Genomic DNA, 27,629 nt, shown 5'->3' on the forward strand with positions numbered 1-27,629 from the left:
ATGATTTAAATTTATTTCGATAAATTAATATCTTGATGAGTGAAGTTTGTGCTGCCGTATACTTTTCTGCTGTATATACGACACCATAACAAGGTTAAAATTGCAAAATGTTAATACAGACATATGATTGTGCGCATGCTGTTTTAAAACGTAAATTACCTCCCGCCTTTCTTTAAAACTTCCATGCACTACTATACATGAGACACGGGGCGACTGTAGGAAATAATATTGTCCGGAAGGGCTTTAACGGTTTTTGGGTGATTTGAGTTTAGTCGCAGTGTATTTAGCGCGCCGGTTACAGCCGCACTATTGCACCGGCGGCACGCGTCATGCACTCCTTGGTCGTCACTTCTCGCAAACTCGACCGCCGACAGGTAATATTTTACTTACGTAGTTTGTTTGATACTATTTTTTTTTTATCTTTTACCAATAGATTTTTTTATTTTAAAATAGAAATAGAAACGATGTTGATATGGTGAATGTGAAATTAAAAGTGTTAGATGGAAACAAAATGTATATAATATAATAATATTTTAATCTTTTTCACGTTATTAAAACATATTCAATAAAACATTGTTTTCATAAACTTTTCTAAACCGTTTAATCAGTACCTATTATAAATTATAGTTATTAAATATTCTAAATATAAATAAACTTTTTTTTATTTTATTGAATAAAATACAACAATAAAATTAATTTTTTAAAAAATATTTAATCAGTCATTTATAATTATTATTATCGTGAAATAGTACGAATATATTTTATAAATCATGATAATCCTTTGCTTGAAAGTACAGATGAAATGAACTTTATTGAAAATAAACGTTTATAATATTTTGACTATAAGTTTTATATGTATATATAAATTTAGTTATATAATCAGAATTACTAAAATAAAATATTTTTTTTACATTACTTTGATACATTTTATTTAATCCTATAATTGTTTGCATAGATTAGAAAATATTTATTATTTTATCAACATCAAATTATTATTTTTAAAATTGTTTATATATTTATTATTTAAAAATAATATAATGAAGTAACATTTGTCATAATTATTATTTATTTATTATTACGTTTTAAAGTTATTTAAAATATGTTCTTATTTAACAATGTATGATATATGGTCTTATTTTACTTCATTCGTAAGTAAAAAAAAAGAAAGCAGTGCATTATAGTATTATTATACTTTTTTTTTACTATAAAACGCTCGATCCCCGTTTTTGAATAACTATATCTTGATATTAACAATATTTAATTTCATTAAAAAGCCAAATTTGAGCGGAATTAGTTTATTGTACATGTTTATGATATTTTCTGTTGTTGTTATTCTTTTTATATTTTATATTTTCAGTGTTTTTAATGAAATGTACTTAGATTTTTTCAAGTAAATAGTAGTAACTTCGTAAGGTTCTTCTGAAAATAACAAGTATTTGTTAACCATGACGTAATAAAATCATAAATTTTGTAGAATTCGTGATTGTCATTAATAGATGATTGCACACATTAAATTTATCACGGAAATCGGCAAATATAATATACTTTTGGTTATTAATTTATTGACGTGATTATATTTATATGTATTATACACTTACTAATACATTGTGCCCAACAGGTAAAGATAATATAATATTACAAATAAACAAATAACATATTTTTAAGAAAATCGTCTTTTACTAAATATAAATGTTAGAAATATGTTACACTAAAATATCATAACAGTACCACTGACTATATTGAGTACAAATAAATTATTGTATTTTGTCATTATAATAAATATTTAAATAGTTATAGTTGCGGGATTATTTTAAATGCAAACAATATTATAGAATGACTTTAATTATTGGTTTATTCTGGACATTGATAATACGAACTTATAATATTATGTTAGGACTTACGGGTGTTTTGTATAAGTTTTAGATAGACTCATCAATCTGTCATAGATAGGTATTTTATTTGGAAATATTATTCCTGTTTTATCCATATTATATTCCTGGAAAAATTATACTAAAACAAAAAATGTTTCTTTAATCGTTCTCAAAGCAAAATGTTAAGTATGAATAAATTAACGAAAAACAATAGCTCACTCGTCATGTTTGTGCCGTAGTTTTACTGATTTGGCTTCGAATCTAGCAGTCATTATTGTCGGTCACAACGTATACGTTAAAATTTTTAGTCGGATTGATATATACCCTTAATTTATATATGCATAATATAGTTTCTCCTCGATAAGCTATAGTCAAACATTTGAAAAATCACTCTCGTTCAATAAAACCTTGTATTATATCAAACACGAATGAGATAAGTACCTATCACAATTTATTTTAAATATTATAATAATTCATTAAACAAATAGAAACCTCGTCTTTTACACTTTTTTTTTTTTTAAATATGCTGCTAACACTGATATTATAAAATACTATTAATATAGGTGTGTTATTTAGCTATAGCATATAAATATGTATATTCTTGTAAAAACGTAAGTTACTGTGACACCAGTGTTATTGGCCTTGGCGACAGCGGTAACGGGCTATAATACGACGTGCCCACGGTTAACACTACAGGGACGATCACATACCCATAAGAATTGAATTAGAAAATATCGATTAGCATTTAGGTATACATATTTTTTATACTATCTTATTCCACCTCCAAAGCTATACCGCGTTACTGTTATTAATGGATTTAATACTATTTCGTGTAATGAAATGTGTGATTTAAATAGCCGTGAGAACCAAATAGTGTTATTTCCATTATAAAAGCTGGTCGGAATAAAATATAACATAACGCTTGAGAATTCCTATGGCGTTTTACGCTAACCTCATGAATTTATTTATTTTTGAAGTCTTTGCAAAGTGTCCGCAGTTCTTAATAGGAACTATTTTAAATTATAATCATTGTGTAGGTACCTTAATTCTTTTATCGTATATATTACTTGTGTATATACATCAAGAACAATGTATTTACGGTACGATGAAAATAAAATACATCACATTCTGTTGATTGATGGATCGCACAAATCTTTTACGGTTCACTAAGATATCTTCTAAACTGACTAAACTTTAATTTATTCTTTTACGAATGCGAGTATAAATTGTAGAAAATTGTATGATAAAATAAATATGATTAGATAGGTACAAACTATTAATGTAGATAAATGTTTCAAATACTCAATTCATAGGTATCATGTTTATATTTTTAATAATTAGAGATATTCAACAAATTTCCAATCAAACTTCATTCTTATTTGTTTTTGAAAACTTATGAATATTTTTTATATTTTTTAGATGAAGAATTATTTCCTATTTAGGCCAACGATAATTATTATCCTTTTAATGCTCCTTTTGTCTATACCTAATGGAAATAATAGGAAATTATAATTATCAACTTTCTTTGCTCATCTCTTTCGTAGCTATATTTAACTTGTAATTGTTGAGATATGATGATTTGAGTTAAGTAAAAAAAAATATAAAAATAAGTTATTGAGACAATTATATCTACTAAAAATTATAAATAATCAAATTATTACGTTTTTAAATCAATTTTATTTTACTAAAAAAACATAGTAATCTTGTGTTTTTTAAATTTCTATTTAATACTATTTCTGGTTTGTTATTAGCTTCAAAGATTTAAAACCCAAGTACATTGACGTGTGTTTGGATTAAAACTTTCAGTTTAAGCTGTCAACAAACTAAACGCGTCTTTGTACATAATCGTATCGTTAAGCGACCATTCTATTAAAGACAACTGATTTCTATATCATTTATTCATTTGACGATAGTAGACCAGATTTTTCTAAATAGTATACAAGTACTGTCAAAAATACGGGCTCCACTTTCTAAACAGCCCAAAATATTATTATATACAATGCGTGACAAATTATTCGAACGCTAACGTTAGTTGATAATAAATTGTACCCAATAAGCTGAGTAAAAAAAAATGTTTAAAATATTTACAACTCATAAGATTATTCAAATCGTTTTTTCGAAGAAAAAATATGTATTTTAAAAAGTTTGGAATTTACTCTAGATTTTCCATACAAGGAAAATCGTTACCTATCCGCAGAAACGATTTTTATATTTTGTTGTTTTATGAGCATATTATGTGATTTAGAATTAAATTATATCCTCATGAATCATTATATATCAACTAATTAATCTATTTAGTCAAATTAAATATTATTAATTTATAAGATAATCTGATAATTTGCATTGATTTTATCAAACTGATATATTTTTTTTACTAAGCAATTATTAATTTAGATTAATTAAAATAATACATTTAGTACTTAATTAAATGAATTTATATTCAATTAAATATACATTTTGCATATAAAAATAATTTTATAAACGACTAAAAAAAAAACAACAACTTTAAAGAATTTAAATTTACAGACTGATGCAACCCTTGAGATACCCCCGACGGCACTTCAATTATAATAGACATTAGAAAAATGGTAATAAAATTTAGCTTGTCGAGATTTTTTTTTGAATCTAATGATTATTTAGTACTTTATTTTTATTATTTTTTTAATTATTTACATGAATAGTTGCTTGTTTAAATATGCCATTACGACTTCAGCTTATAAAATAATCGTACAGATATTAAAATATTATTAAACTATAGAAAGTGTTGTCTTGTGTCTTTTTATTAAATTGTTTTACAATTTGTCTGATAATTAAAAATAAATTTTAAAACATATCCTCGGTGTTATTTATCAAAGTTGATACAGTATACCTTATGTTTGTTACCTAATGAAGTTAATTGTAAATAGTCTCGATATTTATTGATTATATTTTAAAATGTGGTGTATTATTAATTGTAACAGTGATGGAAAAATGCAATTTATTACACTCCGTATAATATTGGACTATTTTATTACAAAAAAAATAGTGTTCTGTTGTATCTGTATCTAATCAAAGATTATTTGTCATTAAATGACACGTTTTACCTCTTTACTTTTCCTGTTATATCTACTGTTCCCTTTCTTTTTTTATTAGATAAATGTTTTTAATTAAATTAAAACCTTTCAAATGAGTTTGTTAGTTTATGTTTTAAAATTTAAAATATATTTTAATAAATTTCTATGAAAATATCGAAAATATATTATATTCTATTGATTGAATTGTAATATATGAGCACTCTATATATACAAAACGTTACTATAATTTAACCTAGTGGCTAGTTTATACCGAAAATTCGTTAAGTATATTCGGCGCGTTGAAGATTAAAATTGTCAAGTTGTAAATATTATCTTTAAGAAAATCCTATACTTAGAAACATCTTGAGTACAAATCAATAAGGTATGTAGGTATATCCCAGATTCTTGAGTAGATACAAAAATCATACATCTACCATCAGACACTACTATACACGGTTCAGATGTTCAGTACATTTGACATAATATATTATAGTAAACAAGGATAAAGATATTTTTTTTAAATGTCATCATTGTTTTTCCCTTTAACTCTTAAGACCGTCCGTAATAATTTTTTTTGAAAAATTGTTACGGACATTTGGACTATAAAATATTTTAATATTGGCTTTAAGCTCTACTTTGTAAATGACTCAACAGCAAAGGGTACATATAATATCATGTAAAACACGAAAACAAACAACGGCGATAGCTGCGGGAAAACCGCGAGTAACAACAACAATAATGATATAATATTGCAGGTAGCTTGTAGGTACATGATATAAACGCGCGTACGGCGTAGTTATCTGCATATATAGCTATTTCGACGGCCGTTTCAAAGTTTTGCACGAGACACAAGTCGGCGGCGGTCGGGCGGGTTATCGCACGCGTCATCGCTCTGTCATTTCGGGGTTTCGAACGAATTTACTCGTATATTTACGTTTATTTACATACACGTGTACAATACACCGGCATGCCGCGGCTATGATGTTGATACTTGTTAGTACTATTATACGGCGGCGTCTTTACATAGTCTATATACATGTATAATAATAATAATAATAATAATAATTCGTAAGTCGGGCGTCACTACTGATAACAGATTCCTCGTCGATTTCAATCAAATATAATAATATAACGTAATATACCTACCCTACCGGTGCTAGATGCTGCCGAGCGTTCCGACCGCTACGCGGGGTCGAGGTCCGCTTCACTCCATCGGCGGTACACGCCAGTCAACAACAGCAAAAGCAGCACCAGTCAACCCTGTGAGTGACAAACGATCCACGTCCGCCTTTGCTTTCACCGCCGTCTATATTATACATAATACACACACACATACGCACACGTTATACTCGTACACGCGCTATACGACTTCTAAGGACTATTTATCCGACCATCCTCACCCGTTCGGGATCTGCCACGAGGGTATTTACCCGTATTATTATTATTATTATTACGAGGGGAAAACATATTTTGTAAACGCAACGACGATAAAATAATGTCCAACGATATATTTCATTAACGACGCAAATGCAATCTGTGCAGACGTTTGATCGCAAAAATATTCGTCCGTCCCCGGCTCAAACGAATGTCTTCCGCCGCTCCTTCTGCCACAACCGCCGCCGCCGCATAGTCACCGCCGGACAACCGATAAACGAGCTCTGCACCGAAATATTTACTGACGTGAAAATCAATCACTCGCCTTTTACAAACGATAACTATTATTATTATACGTATTTTCGTATTTCCCATATCAAACCTTTGATACGCGTACATATTATAATTCGAATGATCGATGATCAATTTTTTTTTTTTTACTCGCGACAATAAATCAGATTTCTACTAGCGCATAAATAACAAGTGTTTTTAACAGTCTGTCGTGTATAATATACTCTTAGCATGTATATATATCTATAATTTGGTCAGTTTGAATATTAACGAACAAACCGAAACGGATATAAGAATAAATGTTCAAACAATTTTTACGTTCTAAAACCCATGTACTCAAATATATGGATATTTAAATTTCAGCTGTTACAATGTGTGTGTTAAAAATCATCAAATAATAAATATAACGTCGTCGTTGATGTTTTAAAGGCGTATAAATAATATGATATAATATAAAACAATAAATAATAATACATGTAATTATATTCAATTACACCAAAGTTGAATATTGACGTTTCATGGATTTTTTTTTTTTTAAACTTATTATAATATTATCCACGATAATATTATTGTAGGTGCCATAATTTTCAATGTTGATATTAATTTCAGTGACATGGTGATGGGTGCGGGCGACGGTGATATGGAAGGTGGCGGTGGTGGGAACGACGAATGTGTGGAAGATGGCGATGAAGAGTTAGTAGCAATGATGGGTCCACCTACGACGTTTTGTGGTTCTAACAAGTGCAAGAAAATCAGGAGACCTCTGCCACCCCGGGAGACGTGGAAGAAGAAAATTGAATTCTTATTGGCGGTAGTCGGTTTTGCTGTTGATTTGGGCAATGTGTGGAGATTTCCTTACATCTGTTATCAAAACGGCGGAGGTAAATAAAATTTTTAATTTTTTAATACTTTATAAATTTAAGTTCTGAAATGTGCCTGTTATATTAAAAATGAAGTACATTTTCCGATGAAGTGTTTGTATTTTAAACTAGAAAACTACGAAGAGTCAATTTTATGAGTTATGATGTATAAATTATTATAAACTAAAATATCTCTATGATTCTAAATATGACATTATCAACAAAAGCATGTTTAAGTTTAAAATGGTCGTAATCATACAAGCTCGATTATTTGAGTTATCCAGATATATTTATAGTAGGTACAGTTATCAAGATCTTGGAAATTAGTTTATTGTTATTATCTTTATCGTTCTTAAATTGAATACATTTTAGAGGAGATAATTCTAAATTAATAAAAATCGAACATTCGATTCGACATTATTAGAACTTTTTTCGTATATTTCATATAATAAAATTTAATGTACAAGAGATAAAATGTGTTTACAACTTAATATACCTATTAAATATTAGATATTTCGAGTATTTTTTTAATTTTTGATTTTCGGTTATTATCTATTCCTCTTAGTATTGTTAAATACAGCTGATTTGTTTTTATTAACTTCTGAATGCAATGAAAAATTATTTTTTGATTAATTTTGTAATATTTAACAATATAACGATTTTAACTAGACTTTTTTTCCCCGAAAATTTTCCCTCCGCTATTGTCGTTTTAAAAGACATTAGTGTCGTGATATTTTAAATTAAATTAAATTAAATCAAGTTCTGAAGGGTTTTATCAATGGATAGCTTCCCTTGTCAAATTAGTCAAAGTTATATAACATGGGTACATGTCTACAGATTTACTTATTGTGTTACATAAATATAGATTATAGGTTTTCTAATAAAAGAATAATAATAGAAACTAGAACTTGGATATTTTAATTGAGTGCATTTAATCAATATTTTGTAATTATGTACAAAATAGAAATATTAAAAATTATAAAAAATTTTTTTTTTTTAATATTTTTTTCTAATTGTAATAATAAATAAATATATAAATAAATTTTGTTCTTGTTACCACAGAGTAAATATAAAATACATCAGTTATAGTCTGTATGTAAACTGAACAATAATAGTTTGGACGTGGTGTCTGTCAAAAGTATAATTATTAGTTATAGCTGGGGTTTCAAATTATTAATTATACTAATAAGCAATTTATTAATTTAATGAAATGTACGATTTGATTGACTTAGTAATTGCTAATTACCTTATAATTACTATTATTTATCTAATCTAGATGTTAAAAATAAAAAACCTTAAAACGCGACATATAACCGTACCTACATAAAAATTAATTTATTAATTTTACACATTATTTTTAGTTCTTATATATATTTAAAATAATTAAGTTAATTATTTAGTAATGTCTTATTTGTTTTTCATTACTGTTAAATGTAATAAGTACTTGGTTACTTTGAAGTATTTGGAATTTAAAAAAAAAACAATCTGTGTATATCATCGTAATATCATTATAATGTATAATATATAATTTCACTAAAAAGTCCATGTAATATAACAATTTAATTAAAATTTTAGCAAAGGTTCAAATATTCAGAACCGATAGTCTAATAAATAAAATCATAGCAAACCAATGTTATTTTTGTGTGGCATTTACTTAATATTTACATATATTAATAATAATATAATTCTAAATAAAAATGTTTGGAAATTAACAATTAATATGTAAACTCGCGTTCACGTTTAAAACTATTCGATAATAAATCTCAGAACAAACACGAACGGATTGATTGTTGAGGAATCAATTGTATCGGTGTTCCCCAACCCGGTAAACCACATCTATTCGTCCAACCTCATTAAGTTTAAAAGGAAATAATAGTATTTCTGCTGCTGCTGTTTTCATTGTGACTATATGCATTTCAGTATTTGAGATCTATATGACTATATATGTATGTAGTCATATATGTATTATTATACTCGGAGTTCTTAAGACCAAATGCACTTTCATAGTGTAAGTAATGCGTTAAAAATATATTTCATAATCGGTTCAAGTAAGTTGGTTACTCTGTTCGATCTATTGTTAAAAATGCAAAACGTGAACACTGAAACGCGCTGTTGTATCGAAAAATAAGTAAATCTCGGTGCAACATTATAGACCGTGATTGTGTGCAAATAACGTACCTATAGGTGCGTTTAAGAAAACCTACCAATATTGTAAAATGCAAACAATTATCCTTCAATCCAAATAATAAATAATAATTAAATCCCATAACGATGTTATATTATTATTGAATATTGTACAAATTATAGTTTAATAATAATAAGAAAAAAAAATGTATACTACAGATATTATACAGATGATTTGTGTTTTAAAAAATATGACTCTACTAACTTATAATAACAATGGATTTACAATTATTTTAGTAGATATTATTACGTTTTTGCGTTAAATTGAAATGTTTTTATTATTAAAAAATATAACCATTTAATCTACTTATTTAGGTGCGTTTCTTATACCGTACGTGGTGATGTTGGTATTTGGTGGATTGCCTTTGTTTTACATGGAATTGGCACTAGGACAGTTCCATCGATGTGGATGTCTCACAGTGTGGAAGAAGATTTGCCCGGCTCTAAAAGGTAGAGTATTTAAATGTTCATATCCCTTATCAAAAACAACTCGTGGAATGCTTTGAAAGCGTACAATAATGGAATGTTCTACAACAAAACAATTTGCTTGAAGAACTATCGATTTAGAAATAGGGGTAGCCTGCAGTAATGTACGTCTTAAATCAATGGTAAAGGAGGAGGAGAATGGAAAAAAAAGAAAAGGTTTCAAGAATCGAAAAATACTTAGGATGAATATCCGGTCTTTTATGATAATTGAACGATGATCTGCTGTATTGGCTGGAACTTTTGTTTTTTATTCTCTTGTTTTCAGTTGCATTAACAGTAGCTGCACAAAAGAGTAACTAGGAAATTAAAAAATAAAGGCACAAAATAAAGAGAAGAAAGGACACTGGGAGAGAACGGGAAAACAATTGATTCCTGAGAGCGTTTTCAAGTCTACGACAAACATTGAGCCTTTGAATTATACATTAAATGCAAAAATGTGAAACAAATAAACCAATAGAGCTTATTTAAAACGACGTAGCGAGCAATAAATTATTAGCCAATAGGGAATATTATAGGGTTGCTTCAAATATTTGGTTACTTTACTATGTTGTTTGTATTCGTTTAGTTTTTTCCTTGTAATATCCCTAGTAAGAGTTTTTCAATAGCTATTGTATTCAGAGTTCCAATAATTGCAAAGAAAAATACATTCTCTCTAAAACACCTAAACAAATAACCGGCTCGTAAATAAAACTGAAACATATTTTAAAATATTGATAATATTAATCCTAGAATTATTTGTTATTGACAATCTAATGATTCTAAAATCTAATCTTAATCTAATATGGCTATTAATTTTTCATCATAATTAGTTAAAGTTGTACCTAAAATATTAATATTAAATAGTACATTAATATATCTGTAGGGTATTTTACTGATTTGAAATTTACACTTGAGATTTGTATGGAATTTCGGTCCATATTAATCAAAAATTAAAAAAAAAAAAAAAAAATAGATTAAAACAACATTTATCTTCCTCGATTGTTATGATAGGTTGGTACATGGTTTTAATATATTTACAGTTTGGTAATCGAAACGAAAACATTTACTTTGCCGAAAAAAACTCCGTTTTACAAATAAAAGTAATAACTTATACATAGTATACATATTTAACTTATTTACAATAGAACAAATCTCGGTCTATTAAATATGTAATATCATGTCATGACATATTATGATTATTTGAATATAAAAAAAAATTGTTCGTTGTTTTGAATTCCCTCTATTGTTATGATGCGAAAAAAAACTGAATCGTGATTTAGGAACACGGTCTGACCTTAAGCAATTTCCCATTGTCAATATTGACGTTCACTCTATAACAACTGTTTTGTATGACCACCGCCACCGCCGTGGTGCTTGATCGACTGCTGCTGCAGAGCATACCCTACACGACAAATATTTACACGCCATCATACTTAAGCCACGATAGCGCGTAACGTTTTAGTTAAAATTATATAGCAGTTTTGTGAAGCGGTCGCTAGTGAGAAAAAAGTATAATATAATATAATATAATTATTAAACAGCAGAAAACAGTTTGGTCCCTATAATACCATCGTTACCCTTGTAAACAGTCGTCAATATCTTTCAGTTTTCCAAAAAAGAGGGTTTATTTTATTTTATTGTTATAATTTATTTTTTTTTAAGTTTCCATTTTGATTTCCGCTCATCATTATATCATCCTTTGCTACGTGTCCATACGTGATTTTTGTTATACTCATTTTAAGAAGAGTTGCAAACGTGCGTTGTCTGTAGCACAGATAAAGTAATGATTTGGCCAATAATGAGAGGTCTGGAAAAAAATTGTCATAGTCGTATAAGTTTTTACCGATTTTATTCGGATCATCAATTTTTGCTTTTCACCGTTAGCAAGCCATATCAATCCAATTTACGATATTCGCAATATCGAGAACCATATATAGTAAGTTTAGTATAATATTATACTTCGCGTTATAATGACAATAAGATTTCAAAAAAAAACTTTACGAACGTGTTAAAACAGTTTTGGAATTAATTTACTTTGTCGTTTTAATAGGATACAAAGGGCTCCATCGACCTGGTTTTTATACCAATTTATGATTATTTCTCCCTAAACATTTAACGTTTAACAAAAATTCGTTATACTCTTTAAATATCTAAAAGTCTGTGGAGCTTGGAATTAATAAGATTTATAACTTTTTATTTAAGTCTAAAATCAAAGTTTATTTTCACACATTTTTAGTAGTTAGGCCTTAATTTTTTCTTTTTACTACAATCTAATTTTCAAATACCAAAAATACTATTTTTTGGATTAAAATAAATTAATTTGTAAAAATCAAAGTATAAAATAACGTTAAGGGGATCGGAAGCGGTGATTTTACATTTTTGTCTAACACACGCACAACATAGAATTATAGACGTGTTCTATTTTCAACATACCGATTAATATCATGAAGCGATAAGTATTCTGAAAACAGATTTGAATTTTTCATCAAGTCTTCTTGATAACGTTTTTAGGATTTTGGGGGATATATCAAAAATGTGAGAAAGTTGATCTCAAATAGACTTGACGACAAATCAAAATTTGTTTTTAGAATTCTTATCGCTTTATTATATCTCAATCAATCAGTACGTTGAAAATATACCACGTCTATAATTCAATGTTGTGAGTGTGTAAGACAAAAACAGAAAATCACTGCTTCGAATCCATTTAAGAAAAAGCTGGTATAGTTTACACATGATTTATTATTATTGAATAATTTTTTTAACGTGGTCAATGTTGACTATAAAAATTGTATAATGTGATTAATTATTTATTTGAGTAATAGTTAACACAAACAAAAAAATTAATTTTACTCTTATCGAATCCATATAGACACTTTTCTGCCAATACAAACCATAAAATATTTTACAGTGTTCAAATTTCACTTGAAAATCATTTATAAATCATAGGTAGGTATGGTTAACTTTTAGAGGTTTCAATAGTATCTAAGAAAGTCGAACTAACAAAACACTAATGACAAATGTTAACTATAAATATTAATATTTTATTTTTTAAACTTGATCATTTTTCTAATAACCGTTGAGGTATGATCAGAATCATTTTTCAGATGAAATGATTTATCATTGCTTTCAAATTTAAAAATATCCGCCCCAATTACAGCAAAAAACTTTTTGAAAATTATACAGTTCAAAACTAAAAAAAGCCTTTTTATCCTTAAGAATATTGCAAAGTTTTACACTCAAAATAATATATCATAACAATCTATCAAGCTTTTGAAATCTTATTTATCAACTGAATAATATACACTCAATTATTTATTGAAAAGATACGAATCAAAAAAAAAAAATACTTTGTGTATTAATCATCATAGTACAGTTTTTTTTATTTTTGAGAATAAATTTAAGTTTTCTATTATTTTTCATATGAATATAATTCAATCCAATATATTTTTTTTCGTTTGTTTTCTTAAAGTACCAATTAGATTCAATATGCAATCAGAAATCCAAAATTGAAAATCTAATTATTTTTCCACCCCTCGCAAAAGGTGATGACAGATTAAATAAAACATGTACATCGTTGTAAATTCAACACATTTATCGTTTTGCTCAGAATATAAAATCATTGACTCTTAATATTTAGAATTAACGATTTTTTTTCTTTAAAATAAATATTTTATTATTTTTAGATTTTATTGAAGTATAAATATTGACAGTGAAAAACTTGAGTGTTTTCTTTCACTTTATATTTCAATGTAATTATATTTTTATTATATTTCATTTTTTCAAGTTTGCAATTTCTAAATAAGTTTTTATACTAATCTGGTTTTTAAGAAAGTTATTCATTCTTGAGTTTCAGCTTTTGGATCAAAATCTGGAATCGTATAAATGTTGCGAAATTAAACTGACGATACCATTTAGCCGTAATTCAATCATTAAGTCATATTTTCGAACGCGCGTCGTATTTCCATAGCTATTAATTCGCTACTAGTAAAGATGGCCGTATCTTTGGTGTTTAACTAATAAGTATTAGCAATTAATGATACTATTCACAACAAGTCCCTTATAACGAATACAGCGAGACAGCTATATCGGCCGGCTGGAGATGTCAATTTGAAACATTGTTCGAAAAATCAATCAAAATTGAATTTCACCATACACTGCAATTGTACAACTTCATCAGTGCGCATGTGTATTATTAGCATAGGTCTCACTTATAAGGTTGAATTTCATATTATATTTACACTAACCGTCATTTCAATATACACTTTGAAACGTATATTTCTATAGCAATAATTTTTGAATATGTAAATAGCAGTTAATACTTATTGATTACATACAATATTATTAAGTGCAGGCATTACAACTGCAGTGCATATAATAAGCGAGGAAAATGTACGAAATGCGATATCATTACTTTTCACAGCTTTGTGTCCCATTGTTAAGGCACCAATTTTAATTTTACCATTTTTACGTATAAGTTAATATAATGGGGAGTATAAATAATTTGTTTTCATAATTTAAGCTATTTTATTTATGAATATTATTTTAGCAATGAAATGTAATAAAAGCATATAAAAAAATTGAAACATTCATAAATTTAAATTCGATATGAGTTGTGGTGAAAGGAGCAAACATTTAATTCTAATATTTTACTTTTTTAGTGGTATTATAATTTATATTATCTTTATGCTAATGGTAAAGTTATTTTAAAACTGTATATTAATTTCTTTTATAACGAATCGTATAATTAAACACATTGTATATTTGTATACGTACTATAGATGCAACGCATAATATTATATAATTTCCGAGCATAGTTATTAATAGGACTAGAATTTCTATGCATTTACATGATCTTTCCTTAAGTTCAAATTGATTGGTTGTTAGATATGTTCACGATTTGGCTTATTTTCGATGAAATAGAACAATTGTTTTTTTGCATATTTTGAATATATAAAGCATAGAACTGCATATGTAAACATTTTTGAGAATCTTGTGTTAATTTTAAATGATGTTTACTTAATGAACGTCTATAATTATTGTGTTATTTGTTGAATAGTCGTAAATATAATATTATCTATTTAAAATTAAACGGACTTGATATTAAAGAAGAACAAGGGATTCAAAACACTTCTAAAAATTTGTAGCATTATAGATGGTGGGTATAAAACAGAAAAAAAATATGTTTTGCGTTTACTTTAACTTAGGTTTTTTTTCTATAATTTATTTAATATATTTGTATTTTAAATGAATAAAATGGACACTAACTTTCATTATGTATATTATGTACATAAATACAGCAATAAATATATCAAATATCAAGATGGTTTTAAAATATTATTAATGATTAAAGTTAGTCATTAATCTATTACTGATATAATTATAGATATAACCCAATTATAATTGTGTAATTTTGATTATTCGTTTAAATTTTTTTTTAAATTTTAACCATATTATTGGGTTGCAAAAAAATAAATGAAATAATGATTTTAACAGATTAAGACAAGATAATTTATTAAATTTTCTAACATAAAGAGTTTTAAAATTTGTTTTCAGAAACTTGACAAGAAAAATACGTCTTTGTTATTGCTGATGTTATTTTTTTTATTTAGGTGTTGGATATGCAATATGCCTAATTGATATGTATATGGGCATGTATTATAACACCGTGATCAGTTGGGCGCTATATTATCTGTTTTCGTCGATGAGATCTGAACTGCCTTGGACCAATTGTGACAATCCGTGGAACACGTTGAACTGCACACCGGTGACTAATATATCGGGATTTACAAACATTTCGACGAGTCCGGCTAAAGAATTTTTCGAGTAATCTAGTCTACTTTAATTAAACCTATACCACAACGTGCGCGTTTATGCACGTGTTCATAAATGAATATACTCGTAATATAGCCATAAGCGTGTAATATACATATATATTATGTTCAGTAGCGTAGCCAGGAGGAAGGCTGAGGGGCTGCATTCCCCCTCAAAATATTAAGAAAAATTATTTTAATTTTTAATGATCTAAATCGCAATAAAAATCTTAAATTGTATTTTATAAAAATTGATCAGCCTCCCCCTCCAGATGAAAAATCCTGGCTACACCATTGATTATATAATATATGTTTATTTGCCTAGTATTATAATATTATTATGATATTAATATAATGATACACGAAAACGATTTGCAGGAGGAGCGTTTTGGAACAACACAGAGCTGATGGGTTGGATAGAATTGGACCGATAAAGTGGTCGCTGGCGTTGTGCTTGTTGGCCGTATTTTTATTGGTGTATTTCTCTCTGTGGAAGGGAGTAAGGAGCACAGGCATGGTAAGTATATATTGTAAAGTGTTGTCGTTTAAAAATGTTTCACCGGAACGTCCACGTGGGTACAAATACAAATGATTGTTGATCCCGTCCTCCAGTCACGATACGATGTGTGGTCTTATATCGTGTAGGTGTGTAAACGTATAAATTACGTATATAGTTTATTAGTCGAGGTTAAAAAAGAAGGAAAATAATAGAAAATAAAAGAAGCGGAAAAAAAATACTAAGTGTAATAATATGTTGGCGCGAGTATGGCGTGCAGTCAATCAGCCTAAGTAGTCGGCACAAGACTTGTTATTGTATACAGCGAGCTCGGTTCATTACCGATAAGTGTATGGTACGTGTAGGTATATAGTTTATAATATAGTGCGGTGAGGCTGTGGGGACGAAAAAGAATCCGTTATCGTATGCTCACTGTTTTTAAAATCATTAGCCCCTTATACGAGACTGACCGGCGAGAGCGAGAAGAGTGTGATTGAACGCCGTTTCACATCCACTACTCCCTTTATTACTCGTGTTTTTATCTGTTTGACGTCTAATGAATTATAGATTGAACCGTTGTGCGGTACGATTTTTCCCTCTTTATTCCTCGGTGGACTGGATCGTTCCGGAGACTTTTGATTAAATACGTTGGCCACTGTATATTATTATCGCTGCGTGCGATAAACACGACCCACTAACGAATCAGCCACGGAAGACACATGAACTATAATATTATGTATTCACTAGCGTGTTTATGGTCTATACCAGTACTACATATTTATAATGTATATGTACATACGTTATGTCGATAAATGACTTTTTTTGTTCAGGCGGTTTGGGTCACGTCTCTTGCACCGTACGTTGTATTGTTCATGTTATTGTTCCAAGGCATCTCGTTACCGGGTGCAAGCGAGGGAATACGATATTATCTGACGCCGCAGTGGCACAAGCTCGTTAACACAAAGGTGCATATTGAAATTTTAACTTAACCATTCGTTACATACACATTGAATGAATTTTATTAGGTATGGATAGACGCGGCGTCTCAAGTCTTCTTCTCGCTGGGTCCAGGATTCGGTACTCTCCTCGCCCTGTCCAGCTACAACAAGTTCAACAACAACTGTTACTGGGATGCTATACTCACCAGTTCAATAAACTTTCTTACCAGTTTTCTTGCTGGGTTCGTTATATTCACCATGCTCGGTTATATGGCACACGTACAAAACAAGAGTATAGCCGAAGTGGGAACCGATGGTAAGTCTTGAGATATTAAGTCATTAATGTATTGTTTACTTAATTTCTTTTGACTTACAGGGCCGGGTTTGGTATTTATCGTGTACCCAGAAGCAATCGCCATGATGACTGGTTCAGTTATGTGGGCCCTAATATTCTTTTTATTACTCATCACATTAGGTAATATTATTTTAAACTAAGTTATTAGTACTATAGTGTTACAGTTAGTATTCATTCTTATAGATTTCGATTAACTTACTTGATGATTTATTGCATTTTTCATAAATTCTATTAATTTTTAATAATATTTTTACAAACTAAAAAATAATAATAAACATTGTGTACTTTTAGATTTAAATATACGCTAATTGAGTGATATACATAATATTTATTTTGGTACAGGTTTGGACAGTACATTCGGTGGTTTGGAGGCAATCATAACTGGTCTTTGTGATGAGTATCCTAATGTACTAAAACGACACAGAGAATTGTTTGTTGCTGGTTTAGTAGCAGTGATTTATATACTATCATTACCAACTACTACATACGTGAGAAACACAATTTTTATGTTAATAATTTATTACTTTTTTATTATATTAATCAATTAATATAATACATAGTTATCATGATAGCTTTCATACTTAATTTCGTTCAGTAAACATTTATAATATTATGAATATTTATTTTCGTAGTCAACTTAACAGTTTACGAATAAAATATGTTAAGGATGCTTAAACAAAATAGTAATACATTTGTTTTATTGAGAAAAAGTATAGCAAAACTTTTTTTTACCATTTGAAAAAAAAAACACTGCTTACTATCCCTATTATTCATATTTATTTATTTTTTCAAATACTTAATAGTCTAAATAATTTGTCTACCAAATCAAAATTAAATCATTCCAAATAAACAGTAGGTAAAATGTATAAGTTATCAACAACCCACTAGTCAACTAAAACTAAATTATTTATTGCCAGTATACGGTATTACATTTAGGGATTCAATCAATTTAGAAGAAAAACTTTACACCATGATTGAGTGACTAAGTTAAATGTTCGATTATTGTTTGATCAAATAGAATACGAATTATTTCCTCATACACGCCATTTAAATACAATTTTATAAACTATCGAAAATGTTTTCCATTTAAAATTATATTATGATAATAATATATTATATAGGTCTTATATTCGATTTTACTTAAGTGTACTACTATCAGAACTGTGTACTATATAGCAGAGATAACTCAATGCTATTAGGGGGCTAATTTTTTGAAAGTGAAAATATAACGGTCCAGAGAACACAGAAAGCAAAAAAAAAATACAATACAATTTACAACTGGCATTTATAGTTCAATACTAAATAAGAATTCATATCTAGGTTTTACAATAAGCATTAAGAAAAATCTTAACATTTTATTTTTTTATAAAGTAATTTTAAATGTAGCACCGGGTTAGTTAAAAATATTACGCGGGCCGGCCATCTTTGCTATAAAGGTACTAAAATTGTAGATACAAGTATAAAATAATGTGATTCTTTGTATTGATCAAAATTTAAATTAATTTATATTGCGTAATTATCTTCCACAATATTATAATATAATATCTATTTAAATGTTGATTTGAGTGATTTGATTAAATCCGTACTTTTTTAATACATTAGGCATTTTCGCTGTTTTCGATACTTGTAAAAAACATTAACATAATACATAATATAATTTATAAATTACTCTTAATTGAATTTTAGTTTATCTGGAATATATTATTAGATGTTCAATATAATTTATATATATATTTAGAGAGTAGAGACTATATATTTTTTGTTTTCAGAACTGTGAGTTTATTAAAAAAATAATGTTAATGATATTGTCTTATAATATAAGAATGCATTATTAAAATCTATACTACGCAAACAATAATTTTTATTTATGCAATATAAACAGTAGTAATTAGATTCTGAGGTATCAATAAGAAATAAATTTAATGAAAAATTATTTCCATACATTATTATTGCAGAATTTATTATTAAACAAAGAACTTAATGGTGGAAAACAATTAATAATGCAGGGTAGTATTTATTATCGGTCGATTTCACACGGATCGTTATTTGATCATTAGTAAAAAAAGGATTTAAATAAGGAAAACAATATATAAAGGGGTAATTTCTTAGTTAATATAAATCAATTATAATAAGTAAACTATAAAAGTCTGTGTATTTATTACAGATACAATGTTTGATGTATTAAGTTGATAAAGCATTATAATAAAAATACGATTATAAAATCGACAAAAAATTAATTAATTAATAAATTAGTTGTATAATTTTATAAACTAATTATCATGCATTAAACGATTTATTAAATCATTTTATTTAATTTTTGTTTTTTCATTAAACGTATTACCGAAATATAACCTTCATATACCCCAAAAATATTGTTTCGATTTAATTTATAGATTATAATATAATTTAATGAATAATTAAATAGCTACCTATTAATAATTATTTTAAATACTAAAGTATAAAATAACACAAGTTTAGAAAGGACTGATCTATACTAAGAAGTTTACTATTTCACTTGTCCGCGTATAGTGCAATGCCGCATCGTAAAATGAGTGTTATCGAGTACGATACTAAAGGCAAGGTATTATAGTTGCAACGTACTTATCACATAGTACCTATATAAGACATTAGATATCTTATAGTAGACATTCTTAAATAAGATATAAATGGTCGATTATTATTACTATATTATACCGTCTACATAATTTTGTTGTTTTTTTTTTTTGTATATAAATGTTTGAAATTTATTGTGGTCAAATTTGTGCGACTGCAATACCTACTATATCTACATTCAATGTCATATTTTGTTTATTATTTATTATTTTTAATAAAAAAAAAAAAAAATTATCATTACACGAATAATATTTGTATCAATATTAACAATTAATGTTTAAGGTAAATGTTTGGTTTCAGAGGTATACGCAATATGTGTATTATTATTTATTAGAATGATAATACAAAAAAAGCACATAGTACAGTTGTAGACATAAAATTAAAATTTACACGCGGTTCCGGATTCAATATAAAGATATGCTAACACGTTACGGCCCTTACGCTTTTGCTTGAATCCATTTATGAAAATCTTTTCATTTCATTCTTACGACGCGCGACGTTTCTGCAGTAAGAGGTCTTAGCATGAAAACATATTTAAATACTGTAGGAACGAAGAAGACGGAAACGTATTCTATTGTGAATTTATGAGCTTTTATCAACTCAGTAACCTTATTGATTATTCGTCTTCCTGTTTACCTTAAACGGGTACCTATACCCTGCCTTATATATAATATACCCTCAGGCCTTGGCGATTTCAAGGATTACTTATTTACACCCGACTCGAAGGATTTTAGATTTTGACGCGTGGTGTAGTGTTTGCCGTGCAGCCCGCGGCCGCAGCCTCCGGGGAAACCCGAAGCAGTCGTCAATTATCATTATAGATATTTTAAAAAGGTGTTGTTCGAGCACGTATACGTATATAATAATATATATCGTATACAATATATACATCACCGTCATCACCATCCAATTCGAAAACCTTTAAGCCGCTCTAATCGTCCGTTTATTCTATCAACGACGACGTGTCCGGCAATGCGTGGTGGGGGAGGGGGCTGCGTTATGTCTGCCGTACACGTTATACGCTATAGGACTTTCGGAACGCGAATGCTTTTAACGGAGAAGTGGCGAGAGCAATAAAACGAATGTCGTGTATCTCGCGGGCGTCGGTCCACCGAAAGATCGGGGTGCTCGCTCGTTGAATCCAATTTGATAGGTCAAAAGTTAGTGGCGGTCGGTCATTAATTTCCACCGAACGCGTATACTCAACCGATCCACTAATGGCTGGCATTAGATATATATACTTCGGCTGAATGCTTAATATAATAATATATATAATACGGTGTTGAGCGGCAGTCATATAAATACACATACACACACACGTTTATAGTATAACATATATATATAATATACGGCAGGACTCAACTGCAGGAGGGTATTGCAGGAAGCGTATGATTTGCCGTCGATGCCGTTACAGCTATACGGCGAGAGCTGGGTGCACACGAATACAATATATTAGGATATTTACGTGTATAATATATATAAATCGTTTATATTGAACACTTTTTATATACACAACTTATTCTACACGGGACGGTCGTTGGCTTGGTAGTGGGGTGTGGAATAGGGTGTTGATGTTGAAAATAATGGCAATAAAGTATAATATAATGTATAGTGATGATAGAATAATATATATAGATATAGAATATGTATAGTATGATATATTTTTGTCAGAATAATTTCGTCCGGAAAAACAGTAAGTTAAAAAGTTTACGGTTGACCATGGCTATGGGTGTGGTGTCTGAAGTTCTTTAAACAATGTTGTCAACGTCATAAAATATTCCACATAACGTTTAATGTTTGTTCTTTTTTGTTATTATTATTATTATTAACGTTCTTAGAATTGTTTTGTTGTTTTTCAAAACTATGTTAAAAAATTACATCATTATATTATGTATTTATATATATTTTTTTGAATGTTTGAGCTGCTCGAGGTACCAATAATAATTTACTCTTAAAAAATTATTTTACATAGTAATAATAAAGTTTAAAATGTATCTAATCTATGCGATAATTGTAATAGAGATTACAATTACGATTGTCGATTAGTACGTTTTATTTTACTATACCTAAAAACTTTATACATTAATTATTTTAGTACATTTAGTATTTTAATTAACTATTACATTTAAATGTAATAAATCAATGTTCCGAAAATAAAGATATGTAAAACAAAAATAATTAATTCATAGTTAAAATGATTAAAACAATTATTTGAATCAAATACGCAAGAAATCAAATAAATTTAGTTTTGATGATACTTTGTTTCGGTAACTTTAGTTATTAGAAACTAAACCCAGTTTTATTTATGAACCGTTTAATGTAATATAATAATAATAAATTCTTAATTTAAAAATTCTTAACATTGTCGGTGTGCTTCTTATAAAAATATGTTTTAATACGAACTTAACTTTAGAATACCAAACTATAAAGGACTAAAATCATTTCAATGTTTAAGCTCGAAAGTGTTTTTTCTAGCTAATATGTTTTTTTGACCGTTCAGTAGCACAAAATATAATTAGAATGTTTTGTATCAACAAACAAAGTGTTGCAAGTCCAAATATATTTATTATTATTATTTATATGATATATTTAATTTATATTAATATATCATGTAATATCAATAGATGAATAATAATTCCATTTAATATTATCATATTTAGGGTGGAGTTTATTTAATCACATTGCTGAACGTATTCGGACCGGGAATCGCCATACTATTTGTTGTGTTTGTCGAGGCAGCAGCGGTCTGTTGGGTGTATGGAGTGGATCGGTTCGCAAACGATATCGAAATGATGATCGGTCACAGACCGGGTCTATTCTGGAGATTGTGTTGGTGCTACATAAGCCCCGCGTTCTTGTTGGTAAGCTCATTACATTTTTGTACAGTAATACGTTCTGCATTCATTGGTTTTTAATTTTCAAACACGTTTTTAGGTTCAGCTGTCCGGTTATAAGATTTATCGTGTTTATTATTTGTTTTAATTACGCGGGTTTATTAAGTTTTATAATGGGAAACTATTTTATAGGACAATTTTTCATGATAAGAGTTGTTATTAATTTGGAATTTGTGTATTTTAAAGTTATTTTTCTTTGAATATAAATTCAAATGATTGCTTTTTAGGATTTGTTATAACTTACTTTAATCTATTTAACAAATTTATTGTTACAACCATGCAACGAGTTGTATTTTAGTTCATTTAATATTTAATAGTGGGTTAATGGTCCCTTAAACATGATATTTTAATAACCCGTAATAGATTTATTCAATTTAAATTAATTAATTTCTTTGTAGAACATTGAATTTTTTCAATAATGATTTTATTTTGCAAATTATAATAAAAGTAGAAGAAAGTAATAGAAAATAAATTTATTGATTCCCAAGGAAGTGAAAATTTGAATGATTTAAATTTATTTTCGTATTGAATCAGTTTAACAGTTGTACGCCACCATTAAGAAAATATGTCATTCCTATATCAATGGATAAAGTTATATAATTAATTGATGTTTTTGTTGAAATTGTAACATTTATACGTTAACATATTATTAATGCGTCTTGATATAACTTTTTGACTTTAATAGCTAATTGTGTGTTTAAAAAACATATACATTTTCAACAATTATCCGATACACTTTATTCATTTATTTTTTTAATTTTAATGAAAAAAGTGATAAGGCTCAGCATTTATTTACTTCTTAAACTTGAATAACTCGAGTGTCATGAAAAGTTTAAATTAAATATTATTGTATTTTAATATTAAGATATTTGTATTCCTTATATATACAATAAAATTTAATATTTATTCTTAAGACCAGACTAAAAATATAATAATAATAAAACAAAGATTTTATAAAATATGTTATGCATCCATATAACAGTATAAATGAAATATTTTTCAGTTAATTTTTGTATTCTCCATATTGGGATACAAAGATATGATGGCTGGAGGTTCGTATGTTTATCCGGATTGGAGTATTAATATGGGGTGGTTGATGACAGCTTCTTCGATCAGTTGCATACCTGCTTACTTCATTTACAAAGTGTACAAGACACCGGGTCCATTTATGCAGGTTTGTTATTTTTTTTTTTTAACAAATTAAATACTAAGTATAATTCATCGATTAATGTTATTTAATTTGCAATTAGTAACATTTTTGGTTGTTACTATTGTAAATAATTTTATTGTTTTGGAGTTATTAAATTTAAAAATTATTATGTCTATAAATTAGAATATTCTAATTTAGATATTTGAGAAAAATTGAAATCTTTTCGGATACAAATATAAAAAAAAAAAAAACAAAATCGATTTTGTTGAAAACTAATTCAGCATACATTTTCTTTTCCCAATCATCTTGTAAGATACTGAGAAACTCCATCAAAGAACAAATTATCTAATACAATAACGTTGAAAGTCATCAGAATTTAGGTGAGGTGTATGGGATTGTATATTATTATTACTTGTTACGTTTATCGTTTAAATTGACAGCTATAAATTGTTTAACTATTTCACTATAAGCGATTTCTACTTTCTACTGTGTCAGTGGTGGATTCAAAGGGGGACAAGGGGCCCGCCCTTTTTGACAGTTATATTATGTATGTAAGGCCTAAAATCAATTCGTAAACATTGTATTTACAAAATGATATTATATGAATATAATAAAATGAAAAATTGTATAATCGTTATTGTTATTTTTCAATTAAATTTTGATATATAAGTGTATTAACTTAATAATATGAGTTCAAACAATACGTATTTGTGTAAAATGTTAGCGTCATTTTTTTTCTGAAAATTAGATTCACTTCGTAGGTTAGCGGTTATAGAAAAAATAATATTAATCGTATATTATTATAATAATCGAAGAAATCCGTTTTTATGTTAACCCTTACAGAGAATCAGATTGATCATGAAACCGGAAGATCCGGAACCGGACGACCGGGGCATCGTGGCAATTGCATCGGCCGTGCACGGTGGTGGCAGTGGCGGGGGTGGCGGTGGCGGCACGCACGTCTGATTGGAATGGCTAGTCTGACCCGGCCGACCAAAATAACAACAATGACAACAAAAAAGAAACAGCAGCAAAAATCTCGGACATCACGAGAGACTTTTGCGACGACAAGTCGGGTTATTACTGTCGCATATTATGATAATAAAATATTAAACTACCATAATATATTACGCATATAAATATAAATGTATAAACGGTCAACGATGTCCACTCCCGGATTTAAATGGATGTGGCTCGTCCTATAGGATACGATATCGATGACTATTACACATTATTAATATTATTATCACAATAATCGTATAATATCCTCACGACCGCGTATTCAATAAATACGACGACAAACGAAGACGTATCGTCAACGCGCATGTACTTGTCTACGTAAACGGATGGTGGATTTTATCATATAAGTCGCTTAATATATCGTAATATATTAAAGCATCTAGTGCCCAATAATCTTATTATAACGTTTTAGAGTGTGAAATAGTAGTGTAGAACGATGGTCGCGATTTAGGCGGTATTTTTCCGCGATAGACACATTTAGTAGTGAGATAATACAAATAATAATCATTATCCGTCGACGAGACGATACTCGAGTATATAGGTATAGTGCGGATAATAATATGATGTCTCGTCATTTTAGGTACCTATGCGTAGTATCGACATATGGCGTAGTTCTAGTGTGTTTTTACTACATTATATTATATATATATTATTATAAAAAACTACTATTAATTATTAATAGTTGATAGTTGTAGGAAAAAATAATAATAAGAATAATAGCAAAATATTATATATAATTATTTTAAGTCTTACGAAACAAAATGTTCTGATCAAATCATCATTACCATCTAACTTGTTGTACAAATAAGTATAATATTATTTATAATATAATTTTTGTATGATATTATTTTTTAATTTTTTTGATGTATAATTTTTTACGTAATTTATCGAGCGTTAGACAATGAATATTATAATCGTAATCGTTTAGTTCAGGTCATTAAATTAATTATGCCTGTAGAAATGTTAATACTATACTATACACATTATTATTATGATTATATATAATCAAATCGTACTTAAATTAATTTTTTTTTAATATTTTGATCGTCAAACGGCGGTAATAAGTATACTGTTGTTTAGTCATAAATCTATCATATTATTATAGTCACGCGTGTACAAATGTAATGCTGCATTTCGACTATAATAACGCGTACTAGCCTTTCCTTTAATATTCTAGAATACATTTATAAAGTCTTAAATATACATTAGGTCCAAACGGAAAGTTACCGTGTAGTTAAAGAGCTGTATAAAATCGTGCCGAAACTTGTGAAATTTTTTCGGCAGTGCTGTTCATTTAGAAGATATTATTAAATTATAAATTTATTAATTCGTTTAAGACGTGATATAATTTAAAATTATATATTAGATACTTATTTCAGGTATTGTTATTAAGTAGAAAACATACTCAAGTTTATTTACATTTCTTTAATACTTATAATATTATTATCGTTATTGTGACATAAAACAGGTTACTATGTGTATTTACTTAAATGTTATAATATTGTACGTTTGTAGTCTGACACTTACATACATATTATTGTAAAATCAAGTATTATTCTGATTATTAATAACATAGTATATCAATAAATATTAAATCACATTGAGTACAACTCACATACACTATAATACAGAGTCAATATTATCAGTTTTGAATGTTTTTCACATTCTAACGTCAGTAAAACATAATTATAATTATATATTTTGTAAATTAAAATTATAATAGTCATCTCGTTTTGGATTCAATTTTTTTTGTTTTTTAATAAACCAGATAAAATATTTTCAAATATTATACACTCCATAATGCTCTCAGATTATTCATGACGTATTGTATTTTTTTAATTCATTTTCTTATGTACGATTTTTAAACTGCTAATGTTATAACATTTTGACTGTCTTATAATTATAATTTTAAACATTTATTATAAATATATTAACATTAAATTTATTACTTAAGTAATTTATTATACTATTATTACTACTAATAATAATTGATACTAATTATTATTAAATTATGTTATTATGGTCTGACACTTAAATATTTATTATTATAACTATTACTATTCGTATTATTAATTAATATTATATTAACAATATCGCCAAGTCCATGAATATTTTATTGCTTGTAAATTATTTTAACCGATTGCTAATAACAATATAATAAACATTGTGTTTTCAAAATGTTTTATTATGAAAATCCTTCTTAATTCCTTAAAAATATTTTGAATGAAAAAAATATAGAATCTTTTTGGCAGTTT

At 27.8% G+C, this 27,629-nt stretch overlaps 1 protein-coding gene across 1 annotated transcript; it reads left to right on the top strand.

Annotated features, from left to right (window-relative positions):
• The first annotated feature begins 240 nt into the window (after positions 1–240).
• Positions 241–27,251, top strand: LOC113553541 (sodium-dependent serotonin transporter). Its single transcript, XM_026956913.1, has 12 exons — positions 241–374; positions 7,199–7,470; positions 9,949–10,083; positions 15,708–15,921; positions 16,287–16,425; positions 17,235–17,369; positions 17,430–17,658; positions 17,719–17,817; positions 18,040–18,185; positions 22,971–23,171; positions 24,208–24,378; positions 25,198–27,251. The coding sequence occupies exons 2-12, from the start codon at positions 7,203–7,205 to the stop codon at positions 25,318–25,320; spliced, it is 1,860 nt and encodes a 619-aa protein (XP_026812714.1). The 5' UTR covers positions 241–374; positions 7,199–7,202; the 3' UTR covers positions 25,321–27,251.
• The last annotated feature ends 378 nt before the right edge of the window (positions 27,252–27,629 follow it).

Source organism: Rhopalosiphum maidis, chromosome 1 (genome assembly GCF_003676215.2).
Source record: "Rhopalosiphum maidis isolate BTI-1 chromosome 1, ASM367621v3, whole genome shotgun sequence".
NCBI classification, from domain to species: domain Eukaryota; kingdom Metazoa; phylum Arthropoda; class Insecta; order Hemiptera; family Aphididae; genus Rhopalosiphum; species Rhopalosiphum maidis.

What these genes read in the sequence shown, in the direction of transcription:
- LOC113553541 (XM_026956913.1), top strand. Translation starts at nt 7,203, where the DNA reads ATGGTGATGGGTGCGGGCGACGGTGATATGGAAGGTGGCGGTGGTGGG. An exon ending in GATTTGCCCGGCTCTAAAAG is followed by an intron (nt 10,084 to 15,707) that starts GTAGAGTATTTA and finishes TTTTTTATTTAG; the next exon opens with GTGTTGGATATGCAATATGC. An exon ending in TTTATTACTCATCACATTAG is followed by an intron (nt 17,818 to 18,039) that starts GTAATATTATTT and finishes ATTTTGGTACAG; the next exon opens with GTTTGGACAGTACATTCGGT.